At 40.9% G+C, this 13,880-nt stretch overlaps 3 protein-coding genes across 3 annotated transcripts in view; 1 reads left to right on the top strand and 2 right to left on the bottom strand.

Moving 5' to 3' along the window:
• LOC145487527 (uncharacterized) overlaps positions 1–13,880 on the top strand; it is a 572,009-nt gene that overhangs the window by 479,616 nt on the left and 78,513 nt on the right. The window lies entirely within an intron of this gene.
• Positions 1–13,880, bottom strand: part of LOC145487565 (uncharacterized) — a 400,759-nt gene that overhangs the window by 318,264 nt on the left and 68,615 nt on the right. The window lies entirely within an intron of this gene.
• LOC145487512 (bifunctional purine biosynthesis protein ATIC-like) overlaps positions 5,566–13,880 on the bottom strand; it is a 168,558-nt gene continuing 160,243 nt past the window's right edge. The window contains exon 18 of the mRNA XM_081466330.1: positions 5,566–6,129. Within this exon, the coding sequence (XP_081322456.1) occupies positions 6,010–6,129 (120 nt within the window). The 3' untranslated portion in view covers positions 5,566–6,009. The remainder of the gene's footprint in view (positions 6,130–13,880) is intronic.

Below are 13,880 nucleotides of genomic sequence, written 5' to 3'. Positions count from 1 at the left end.
GTAGGCGTCATGAATTCACTCGGTAAACCCAAAGAACAAAAAACCGCTGCCACCGATAAAGAGGATCCTCCTTTTGTCAATCCAGGGCATCCAGACGCCATACCTCCCCAGGATCCAAATGACCCTCGTATCGTTCATCCAACTGGTGAGTTCGGACCAAAGAGTTACATAGACTTGGGAGCTTATTCCCCTGCCAATTATCCAACATTCACCGACAAGAAAAATTAAAAGCCCCTAAAGAGGGAGCCAAAAAGAAGGCCGCTTGCAAAAGACCGAAACTGGATATCCCCAAGAAAGGAGGTAAACTACAATCTACGTTAGACAGATGGCTCTTCAAAACTCATTCGCGTATACGTTTCAAAGAACACGTACTCCTCAGAGATCACGCCAGACTCCGTGAGTTGGACTACCGTGGCTCTCAAAGGCTTCTCTGAGCCATGGAGTGTCTTTTCAAGGAAACGTCAAGCAGTCAAAAGTGAAATGAAACGTAAACATCACTGGCGAAGACAAAGACCGACTCCCAAAAATGTGCGAAAAACCACGCACATCCTGGAATGACTGCTACGAGAAAACACTCGATTGGGATACTAACTCTTTTTTTCACTTCTCATAGACTCACATCCACCCTCCATTCAAAGCGGAGTCATGTCATTGACATGACTCGACAAGTTCAAGAAAGACAACGTCAGAGAAGTGCTACCAGAGGTGAACGACAAAGGGGAATTCACCGAAGTGCAAGTGTTGGAGGAGTTTGACCCAGATCAGTTTTTGGACCGACTGAAAAAACAAGATCACACCTGCCTATGTTGTTGGGTACCCATGAAATTCGGGAGTGTTCAAACCCCCAACGGTAGTACCTGGGAGTATTACCGATGTCCCTCTTTCAGATTCTTCACCAAGTGTTACGTGACCTGTGGAGCCCGTGAAGTGAGCACCTACTTACAACGCGTCGCCGAACAGACCCACCCATGCTTCAAGAAAATCGACCCAGCCCGTTTCCGATGTCAATGCAACAAGTCCCTGGTATTGGTCACCTCCCACTCAGCCAATAACCCAGACCGACTCTATCTCAAGTGTCCCAAGTGCACCTGCAAGTTTTTTCAATGCATCGACGAAGCACCCCGAGGCCTTGACATAACGTTTCGCTGTGTCCTTGTCTCTGACTCCAATGGCTCAGAAATGTTTCGAACGCGTAACATACCATTAAACGGTAAAATGTCATACGATCTATGGGAGGTTTCACTCCCAAGTTCCATACAATGTTCTTGCGAACAGACAGGATTGCATTAAACAAAGTTCTCGCACTCTCTCTATGCGTCTGTAGCGGTGCCTGCTTCGTGTTCAGTTCTCTCTTTGTTCGTCCATGAAGAACACGACTTCATGGATCATTACCTCGAGTTGGCTGGATTCCTTAAAACGAATGAACCACCGTGTCCCGGCCAACAAATCACATATAGAAAAGTCATTCTCCTCGTAATAAGTCACCCAGTCATCTTCCATTGAGTCAATCGCCTCCTCGGAGGTAGACTCCGGCTTTCTAGGCACAAAGTTCTGCAAATGTCTCTCACGTAAAGCCATGATAGCGCTCATACAAGTGTAAAAACTCAGTGGCGAGTGAACGACGCCGATTCGCTTTATGCGGATCCCATCCACCAATCACAGACCAGGCGGATGTCACGTGAACAAAGTGGACCCAGGGGATAGGGGGCATCCCCCTTCTTACCCACCCGGTCGGAGACTGGACCCCGGTCGAGAGAAACCTAGGATCCAGTTTCGGAGTCGCGTATAAAAGAAGCGCACCGATTCCGTTCACATTCACCGTTTTTCGCCATTGCTGAAGACTGCTGCTGAATCAAGATTGTCAAGTGAATAGTATAGTTACTTTTGATGTTTTTTCCAGACCTAGACAAAAAGTATTTTTTCGTTCTTTAGAAATGGAAAACAACGACAACTGTTATGTATGCAAGCAATCGCGTCCATGCTGTCGCACACCCCTGCTAGAATTGCGTGAAAATGGGACCCATGAGAAGTTTGTCCATCCCATCAAGGGACCACTCAAAGAAGCCTGGGGACTAGGAAGCGTGTGGGTAACCTGTCATGTCAAATCATTCTTGTGAAAAAGGGTGCAGTTCAACAGGACCATGCACATGTCCCATTCTGTAAAAGGCACTTCTCCCGAAAAAATAACATTTTTTGTTGTGTCATTTTTCAGACTCATGAGTTCCCACCAGTGTATAGACTACACACCGAATCCAAGGCGACAAGCCAACTGTAAGACCCAGTGCTGCGATAAATTCTATCACTGGGGGTGCATAATCCACAGCACCTGGGGACTGCCACCTTATTGAAAATTTTGCCCCATTGCAAAACCGTGAATTTTGGCGAACCCTTTGTTATAGTCCCAGAACCCGGTGATGACAGCCGCAAAAGCAAGTTGTAAAGAGGTCAGTGCTTCGCAAAGACCCCTGGCCTTCAAAATCTATTTGGAAGAACCCCAGCCGGACGAAGATGTCATGCTCATCTTCCTCGACAGACAATTCCCCTATCCATGGTACTTCAGACGAGACCTCTCCGATATCTGGCCCTTCGGACGCGTTTTCGAATCCTCATCAGGCCTTCACGGGAAATTTCTCACCCCACGCAAAATGATGTTATCCCTCGTCCACTTGGGAACCAATGATGTTCAAGCTCCCAAGATGATGCAAAAAATCACGCAACAAACCATGTACATTCTCTCGTTAAAAGAACTTTATTAACTACAGTTTTTTCGTCATTAAAATTGTTTTTTCACTCAGGTCGTGACGTCATGACTTTTATAAATGCGCGGTAAGCCAACTCTTTCTGTTATCCAAGCCGCTCCTCCACTCTTCCCATCCAGCCTCAAAACTCTCCTTCATCCTTGTCAACCACACAGGCTCACCATCTGCCAGAGACTTGGCTTCATGCATTTTATTCCCAAGGACTTTCTTGAACTTCATCATGTCATCCGCCAGCTTCGTCATTTCTTTTTTCAGGATGTGATCCACACTGTCAAGAATCACGTGGGTCATAATCGATCCAAGAACATTATCCTCGACAATACTCAACACTGTCGCCGCAAAACTTTTCGTGGGAATCTCGTCCGGCAACTTTTTCGTGGGAATCACCAGCTCTTCCTTCTTCTCTGAAGCCATCTTTGTTCTCAAATGATCCGAAAACTCCATCCTCACTGCCTTTATCACTACCCTTATCACTCCTCATTGGATCTTGCCTTATTTGGCCCTACTGGAAGTGACGTCATCACTTTTGGTCAAATGTGCCATCTTAAATATGCTAATTAGACAATCCTGCAATCTTATTGGTCGAGAGCCTGTCACGTGAATTTCTTCCTGCAATCTGATTGGTTAGGCCCTGTATAAGCGTCCTTCACTACTTGCCAGGAAATTTCCGGCTGAAGATTCCTTCCAGTCCTCTTCTCATGTTTTCTTCTTTATGATTACTGACCAGGTCAAATTCTCCTTTCAGCAGGACCATGTCATCAGTAACAGGATAATCTTCAAATTCTCCATCGGTGCCAATCTCAGCCTCCTCGCGTGGCTTATCCAAAAGCCAAACAGTATTTGGAATGCTCTGTATCTTTGGTGGCTTACTTTTCTTAAACCTCCAAGAGTGACGAGGAGCTGAAGAGGATCTTTTAGTTCCACCCGAGCTGGAAGATCCTGCGCTATTCTCCGAAGGCGTTTGGAATGCTGGACTACAAGATCTCGACCTGTTCGACAGCAAATTTTCAGCGAGATTGTGATCTAAGTCTCTTGCAGTTGAAACAGCAAAAGAACGAATGAGGTTTCACGTTCTCTGGACTAAATTCAGCTCGTTTGTCCCTGACACGACGTCTCAATCCGTCTAGCTAAGGCTTTAAATGTAATTTTATAATCAGTATTTAACATTGTTATTGGTCTCCCATTCTGAAGGTCTAACAGATCCAAATCAACCTTGGGAATAAGAGTAATTACTCCACGGCGTTGTGAGATAGACAATTTCCCAACTTCATGAGCCGCGTTTAGGCTTTCCAATAGATAACCCCCTACTGAATCGAAAAAGTATTTGTAAAATTCTACGGTGAAGCCATCCTCACCTGGCGATTTGCTTTCCTGAGATAATCCTAGTACTCTTTTGCATTCATCGAGTGTCAGAGGGCCTTCTATTTCTTTTCTGTCTTCATTCGAGAGTTTTGGAAAGATTAGATTTCTGATAAAGAGGTTAAATTGTTCTTGTGACGTGGATATTTCAGGAGTGCAGGTCCTCATAAAATTCGTGGATGACTTTCAAGATTTCCTTTTCTTCTCTTATCTCTACTCCCTCCTGTTTTCTGAGTGTATGAAGGCAGTCTGGCTGCGAAAACTATCCGAAGAATAAGGTTACAGAGACTGGCTACGAAAACAATCTGAAGGTTAGGGTTACGGACATTACTTTCAAATATGATGACATTAGTGGCTACGCCTCTTCAAGGCCGGTAGCCACAAAAATATTTTATGCTCTGCGACATATGGGTTGATCTTTTCTCAATACATGCTAACTAACAGGCAGCATTCACTACCGGTTAGGTAAAGTAGTACTAGAATCAAATTTCAGGTTTTGAAAGCTTTCCATGGTGATCCGCCGCGGTAGTTTTGGGCATGGGCCTCTTCAAAATTTTAGAGGTTTAGACCTTAACCGCTTTGCATATAGTTTTTAGAAACTTTGGTATAAGAAAGAAAAAAAATATATACTATCCGAGCCCTTCCCTCGACGGAGTATCATGTGAATACATGGCATGGAACGGGAATTATATAGGCGGCCGTACACGAATCAAAAACAGCGACATGCCTTTCCGTACCTTGTCGAACATACTTCCTTTACTTTTTAAATGTTTCAATCACTTTTACGCTTTTTTAACTTTCAACTTTTTGAAATTTTGTCCCGTTAATCGGTTTCTTGTTACTCCAGAACACCCGGCATTATCTACAAATCAAGTTTTTGCCATAATAAGACTCCCTTATATGTACTCTCTATTATAGTTTAGTTTATCCCTATTTACACTACTGCGCGAGTGTCTGGGAATTTTACCTGACTCGCATGGCTATTTTGTAAAGGGTTTCACTCTGCCGTGCTGAGTCTTTCATGTGCAAAAAGCGGTCATTTGAGGTTAAACTCCTAGGCCCAGTTCTAAGATCTTTTGAGCTTCCTGTTTATCATGTGTGAAGTATTAGAAACTACTTGTGGACACACATAGCATAATCTCTTCTTGTTATAAGTATAACAACAACACGCCAACGTATATTACAGGCAAGGAAGCCCAGGGAAGCCAATAAGACTTATGTAAAGAACTACCTTAAATACCTAAGTCTTACCAAGAGAATAAAAATGCTGTCATCAGCACACAAAATGATCCTAATTTAGGGTAAAAAGTGTAATACTTATCCTCGCTGATAAGTATTGCACTGAGCAGTAGTAGAGGACGATGATGTACTCTCACAACTACAGACTTAGTTCTGTTGTTGAATTGACCTAGGAATGTCACAGACTCGGGTTTTCATAAGTGGACTCTTATTTTGTTACATTAGATCTTTATTGTAACAACTCATATGCAAATCAACAGTGAACACAAGAAGAGTTAAAATAACTCAATTACGTAGTACATTTTCATGCCAAAACTGTACCAAGCAATTTTACCCTGACTGAAGCTACTGTTTAGTATCATCTTACATTTACCACTCATTCCAATTCTTTTAAATTGTTTCCTTCGCATGAAACACCTGTTTGTGTTTAGTGTGACAATCTAAACTCGTTTGACTAGAAATACCAAACACAGTAGAAATGAGGTCGAGAAGTGTTTAACTAACCTAATAAATATGTAATCAATAAATGTGCTTTTGATTTCATATCATTTTGAACTAAGAGACAGCTCTAAGTGTCATCGTAGCAACACAGTTCACACACATCATCAGCTCAAGCCCGGTTAATATAACTGTGTTTTCTACAGTTATATAATCAGTGATGAAAAAGACGAAAATTTGTGAGAACCATCGTCATGTTGTGCTCATTAGCTGCATCGATGCAAACATCATCAGCCACAGATCCAGCTGGACTAGCAAGGAATTCCACACCACTCTAAAAAGGAATAATTGGAATTGCATCAGGGAAATGTAAAAGCCCCTTTGACAGAATTAATTTTGTTTTCCTTTATTTAATTACTTCTTAATCTAAGGGGCACAATTATAGCAGTTGTCCTCATAACCTTGCACCCTGCGAGGAGACTCTTCGCTCGAGGATTAACCATGCTCGTAACTATTACAAACATGTATTTTGACGGGGTTATGTTTCCTTTAGGCTGTAGTGACCGTACATATGTTATTAAGCTAGCGTGAGGTCCGTATTGGAGAATTATTGCTCAATTTCTCCAATCGGTCAGTAGTGCACAGAGAACCAATCAGAGTTCTTCTTTTCATCACGGACCAGTTCAGACAATATCACAATATTTATTACCCTCGGGCGAGGTTGGCTAATGGTTAGCATATTGAACTCCAGATCAGCCATACAGGGTGCGAGCCGTGGCTGGGTCATTGGGTCATGTTTGTGGACAACACTTTCAAAGTATCTCTCCCCATCCAGGTGCATACGTAAACACCGAAAATTGAATGCTGGGGATAACCCTGTGATGGATTACCAATACCATTCTTGAGGGAGTAGAAATGCTTCTAGTCACCTAACGTTACGGAACCCCGGAGATAAGACCCTCCCGCCCCCAGCTTCGAATGCAGACTTAACCAGCCTACCCACAACTTGTTGCCAAAACAGAGACCCAAAACAGTATTGCTGGATTCAAATTACATGAAATCAAATCTTGGCTGCTATGTGGTTATTTTGATGTTCTGGTACTGATAGAGACCAAACTTGATAAAACCTTACCTAACTCTCAATTTGCAGTTGATGGCTACAGATTTTTAAGACTGGACAGATCAATTAATGGCGGAGGCGTTATGATTTATTGGAGGTCTCACATAATCTTTCATCATATTATGAATATGCCCAAGCTCAGTGCACTTGAAGCTATAATGATCAAATTCAGAATTGGCAGTAGGTGGCTAATAGTAATTGGAGCATAAAGACCACCAAGTGTCAGTACAATCATCTGGAAGGATGAATTTGCTTAAAATGCTCGATTCTGCATCTTGCCAATGTGAGGATGTTCCGTTGCTCGGCAGCTTGAACTGCAATTTATTGAATCCTGATGCGTATAGCGGCGATGGCAGAAACCTCATCGACATCTGTGATATTTACAACATGGACTGTTTGATTGACAAGCCTACTCGTGTGAGTCAATCTTCGCAAACATCGACGTCATTCTAACTAACAATAAAAGGAGACTTTTATCATCAGGGGTACTTGAGCCAAACCTCAGCGACCACTCTTTAGTATATGCGATAATCAGAACATCTGCCCCGCCTCTGAGATCCAGGAAAATTCTGTGCAGAAGTTCTTAAAATTACAACATGAATGAATTTGCCACCGATTTAGCTCTAACCCCTTTTCATGTTGCTTCTATTTTTGACGATGTGGATAACCAAGCTTGGGCTTTCACCAAACTCCTAACTGATGTCATTGATATCCATGCCCCAGTAAAACAGTTCCATGTTCGAGGTGGACATGTACTCTACATGACACCCCAGTGGCGACGTGCCATACGCCAGAGAAACAGATTATGGAAAAAATACAAACTTGATCCAAATACCATCAATTGGAATACAAGAGACAAAGAAATCATTGCACATCACTGAAAAGAAAAGCCATAATCAATTACTATCACCACAAAGCTGAGAGTATTTCTACTAAACCCAAGGACTTTTGGAGGGTATTTGGAGCGTTATTTCACTAAAACCGTGGACAGGCTAACGACATTGTATTACTGGAGAACAAGTATACTACTGATAAAAAAACGTAGGGCCATCTTCAATGAATATTTCATTAACATTGCTGATGACTTGCCCAGACCCAAACAATCCCAAAATGGTCTTAATTTCACTTATCATCCAAGTATTCATGGTATCAACATCAATCCGATTACTATTAATCCGATTATTGTCAAAAACATCGTCCTTTCACTGTCCTTGTCAAAAGCTATGGGCTGGGACAGTATTCCTATAAGAATTATCAAGGATAGTATTGATTCCATAGCTTGGCCATTAAGTAATCTATTTCATTATTCTATATCCACTAATACTATACCTCAGTATTGGAAGTTTGCGCAGATCACACCTGTATTCAGAAAACGGCGTTGAATACTCTAAAACTAATTACAGGCCTATTACTCTTCTCGTAGCCTTTAACAATGTATTTGATCGTATCCTTGCCAACCAGCTTTATTCATATTTTTCTGATAAGTTGTCCCCATTTCTATCTGCTTATCGCAAGCACTATAGCTGTGAGACTTCTTTGCTTCGCATATTGGAGGAGTTCAAACATGGCCTGGACAAATGACAACTAGCATCCATTATTGGAATTGATCTATTTAAAGTATTTGATAGTATACCACATGATCTGCTGTTGGCCAAGTTGTCTGCCTATGGTCTTAATAGCAGTAGCTGTTTACTGTTGGAGAATTATCTAACAGATCGTTTTCAGAGAGTTAGGCTTGGTGAACAATTCTCCAATTGTTGTTCTCTTACTACAGGAATACCACAAGGATCAGTATTGGGTCCCTTAATGTTTAACATCCACATTAACGACCTATTTTTCATTAGTCAAAACCAACCCTGATGCTGATGATGCCCAGATCGTCTCCATTGGTAATGATTCCTCTTTGATTCATCGGTACATGCAAAGCAATCTTCTCACTGCTTGTGAGTGGTTTAACAGCAACGGTTTAGCGGTTAACCATGATAAATTCCTCACCGTGTGGTTGGGTAACACCATGGATATACCCAGCTACGATCTTGGTAGTAGTGTCATTAGTTTAGTTCACAGCATGAAATTGCTGGGTGTTACAAATGATAAAGATCTCAATTTCACGGAGCATGTGGCAGACATAGTACGCAGAGTTAGCAATCAGATACAGGTCATGCAAAGGCATAAGAAACTAATTAACACTGACACCAAGACCAAATTATATAATACCTATCTGTTGCCACATTTATATTATTGCTGTGTCGTGTGGCACCATTATGGTCATCGTAATTTAAAGAGGTTGGAGAAAGTTAATGAACGCAGCCTAAGTTTCGTTTTCAATGACAACGACAGTAATTATATGCAATAACTTAATCGTGTAGGACAACCATCATTATTTAATGGGCACGTACATTATATCCTGACATTAGTATATAAATCTCTTAATGGGCTGGCCCCGGAATATATTACCAATATGTTTAGTTATAAAACTCACAGCATAAAACTACGTACTAGTGGTACACATTGTTGTTATCCCTCGTGTTAATACCACTAGATATGGCCTGCACTCTCTATCTTACTACGGAAGGAAACTATGGAACTCCCTCCCCAATACCACCAGATCACTGCCAACAGTTGCAGCTTTCAAATCGACTATTCGTAATTTAGAATTTGACACTGACTGCTATCCCTGATCATTTCTCTGTGGGAGAAGGAAACTATCAGATGTAAGCATATCGCAACAATTGCACCTATTTACATGTAAGTAGCCTAACGAAGCTTTAAAATCGAAAGACCTATCCTTCTCATTGGGAAGTCGGAAGCTGTTGCACTTGAGTCAAATTTATTCGCTGTCTTTTGTTACCTGGTTGTTGTGTAAAAGCTTACTTCAAGACAAACAGCATATTTTCAGCAAGAAACAATAGAAATATGTCGCATTGTAAGCAAGTCTATTTGTAGGTCTAAACTGCCTCGAAATCAACAGATTAATATAGCAATCAAATCACACGCTGTAAAAATGGACTTCCTGACTTCTACTTTTTGCCTCGTGTCGACATGACCAAAGTGACATGGACACGAGGTATATGCAGTGCTTTCTGCTTTCCTGTGTAAGGATTCTTTGCGTTTCTGTGTAATTTTTCTTCGAGTTCCTAATGTAAGATTCCTGTGAAGGGCGGTTCTGGAAACTCGCAGGTTAATCATTGTTGTCTATGAAAGACAAGCATAAAATGTTGAATTCACGGCGGTTTGTGCTATTGATTTTGGCAACCATACTGTACAGATTCAAGACACTCCATTTTTTCCTTTTTTTTTTTACGGGGATTGGTGTGCAGACCTTGGAGACTCGAGCATTTGCGACAGGCTGTTTTTAGCATTTTATTTTGTTAGAGTCTGAGGCCACGGTTCACACAACTCGTTCGCGATTTAATCAATTCTGACAACAAATGACAGGCCAAAACGTTGAGGTGACGGGTTTTAGTTACGCAGACAAATCTCAGGCTAAAGATCACAATGAGCAGATTAAAAACTAATGTGTATTTTCTGCGAATAAAGCTGAAACAGGAATAAATCACAAAAAAGCATTGTTAATGTTATGTATGTAATGATCAATATCTCACTGTATATATATCAACATGGGTCAGATCAGGGCATCAGGCCAGATCGAATTAAATTCATAATGATACCGGAAAAGTAACGCTTGTATTCCGAGTACTTAACATTTCATTAAAAGCATGAGGTATACTACAAGCATCACGCTACTAGCGTACTTGCGTTAATGGGAGCAAGTGAACGAATCACTCGCAACTGATTTGCGCTGACTGGTTTTCTATTCCTCTGGTATCAGTATCATTCAGCAGCATACATATCAATACGTGAAGTAGCAACAGATTAAAGATTTCGGCTTTGACAAAGAGCCGCGTGAACATTACTGAGATGGAATTCTAACCTCGTGTGACAATCTGTTTTGATAAAGAATCGTAAAGACTGAAGTCCCAACAAACTAAATGCAACCGTAACATCAGAAAATCAAGAGATTACAATTACCTGACTAAAAACTATTATATAATGCGCACTTTCCGAGAGAGACAGTATGGAGATTTGAAATAATTATTAGAGGAGAAACACTTAAAAACCCTTGCACGTGATTTTTGATAAAACTTCGTTCAGGTAATTTCATCGCAATAGAACTCACAAAATATATTTTTTCAAACTTTACCTGTTGCCTGCTTATATAAAGAAAAGTTAAATTTTGAAATAAATCAAAAGGCTTTTTTAGCCAACTCATGATATTTGAAACGGTCATGTTGTTACAAGGGTGGTCAAAAAGATTTTAAGGAGTTTGTCACGGTTGGGCGACAAAGCATAAATTTAACAGCAATCATTAATTTACAGATAATCTTCAAGTTTATTTAGGAGGAACACTTGAGCTGTTTTGATCATTACGACTGTAATGAGTTCTAACGAAAAACCGAATGGGTTATGTACACAGTACTTTACAGATAAATATCTATAATCAACTTAATTCTTTCACATGAGACCAAATCCACACTTGTTGTACGTCTCCTTTCCTTTAGAATTACCCTATCGAGTCTAGGGCTCTACTGTTATCGATGTGTCTGTCCTTGGACTTGAGTTATTACAAACATCTCCATTCCCTCATTGTACTAAAAAACTCCTTTGAATCAGGAGAATCAGGGGACAGAAATTACTCACACAAGAGCAGGCTCCAAAATGACAAAATGGTGAATCGCTAAGGTTTTGGAACAAACCATGCACTTTGAAGTCAGATGACTTTTACAAGCAGTAGTACGTGCCCAGCAATCTCCTTACCTCAGAGGAGAGTGAGAATGAAAAACCCGTCCAGCATCCAGAATATCCATGAATAGATGACATGGCCAGTAAAACAAGTCATTTAGTGAGCATATTAAGTGATTTCCCGCAGAAAACAACAACCATTTTAAGTTCGTAGTAGCTCACTGTGCAAATCATTGAAGCCCGGGGTAATCATCAATCAAGCGGCAGTTTTGACCAAACTGTGACGAATTTTATAGCTGTATTCCCACATATCTAATTTATTATTACAAGGTGGTGCAGTGGTAAGGTTCAGGGAATCGGAAGTTGTATTGAAGGGTCGGCGGTTCGAATCCTGGAGTAGGCAGCCTTATTTCTCTCCGAGCTACAAAGGGATGATTTGCGCTTATAAAGGAAAACAAAATTGTTCAAGCAATAAAAGTAAAGTAATTATATATAAAAAAATGAGACGATATGGAAGTTTGAAATAATTCTTCGTGGAAGAAGAAAACTTCTCAAGTGAAACCCTCGCACGTGATTTTTGGAAACGTTTTGGTTATAAGCTGCTGTCAAAGCTATCAATGGATTGAAATTATACCACCACCTTTGTTGCATACCAAATAGTCTTTAATTTGGGAGCACTTGTTCGACTCCAAACGCAAAAGGTCAGTTTATCGCTTTGGTAGCCATGCTCTTCACCATGGTTGGCCCTCTCGCAAAATACCCTGGTCAGTGGAATTACCACCAAAAATTGTTTACGACCTATAGAGTGATTTCACTTACGTGGCCAGCAGCCATGCAAATTTATTGGAACAAAAGAAAGTGCTTACATTCATTGTTTTGGAACACCAATATGGCTGACAAGACGTCATGTGAAAGCACTCTATCGACTGACTGACTGACTGATCGAGCGAGTGAATTATTTCTTCCCCAACTAAAGGCAACCTACCAACCCTAACCTACCCTAACTGCTATAACTCATTCTAGCTACGCTATGCTAGCTATCACTCGTTAAAAAGGGGGGTCCTGGTATTCGTTTAGGAGCAGGACGACTTTCAATAAACCCCATAATTCCTTAATTTATCAGCTTTCAAAAGTGTCTTATTTGAACCACTCACTTTACGCTATGTGAGAGCAGTAAAATAGGAAGAAAGTTAAGCGACAAATACAACAATGGATGTATTGCATAAATGTCAAGGAGCAATTTAATGTACGTTTCACGATGAAAGCACCCATATTTAGCCGACAGGGATTCAATATGTTCCAAGCATGCAGTGTTCTTGAGGCCACACATTATCTTTAACTAATGCCACGCTCATTTTCAGCTATAATGTTTTACTCTGCAATAGAAATTGGTCTACATTTACTGCATAGAGAGAAAGTGATCGATGCTATCAAACTAAAAGAAAAAATCGTTGGGTCCCTGTAATTGTTTCCGAGAAAACGACAATTTGTCTCTCGCAAGCCAAGCCGTTTAGAAAAAGCTACCAGTTTGTTTATGCGCACGCGCTAATAGACCAATTTCGATATGTCAAAATTCAGCCGAACACAATAGACCTCAACACATGGCTCTGGGAAATAAACCCCAGGAACCCTGTAGTTATTCCCCAGAGCCTCGTACTTGTTTTAAGCTGTATTTTAATAAATCGAAATTGGTCTATTGGACTAATTGAGCATGATATTCTGTGCAGTAAAGATGCGCAAGCAATACTGAGAAATCACCTTTAAAGCTGTCAAAGCTATTGATGGATCGAATTATACACCAACCTTTGTTGTTTATCAAATAGTCCTTAATTTAAGAGCAGTTGTTCCACTCCAAACGGAAAAGATCAGTTCATCGCTTTGGCAGCCATTTTGTTCACAATGGTCGGGCAAATGTCACTCCTGCCGTCTCGCCGAATACCCGGGTGAACGGAGTTACAACACGCTGACCGCGCACGACTGACTGACCGAGCGAGTGAATTATTTCTTCCCGAACTAACTGCTATAACTCACTCCTTCTGCACTATCACTTGTTAGAGAGAAAAACAGGTAGGTAAGAGCTCAAAATAAATCACCTCAGTTTAAGCTTTTTGGCTCCCAAATACAAGTTTTGTGGATCTGAAAGACCATCAAAAGGATCAAGCGAGGATATCCTCTCTTGAAAGGATAACATAATAAGATTAACATGTTATTCATAATTTAAA

This window comes from Orbicella franksi, chromosome 5 (genome assembly GCF_964199315.1).
Source record: "Orbicella franksi chromosome 5, jaOrbFran1.1, whole genome shotgun sequence".
NCBI classification, from domain to species: domain Eukaryota; kingdom Metazoa; phylum Cnidaria; class Anthozoa; order Scleractinia; family Merulinidae; genus Orbicella; species Orbicella franksi.
Note: the sequence above shows the minus strand (reverse complement) of the source record. Positions and strands in the feature narration are given on the sequence as shown.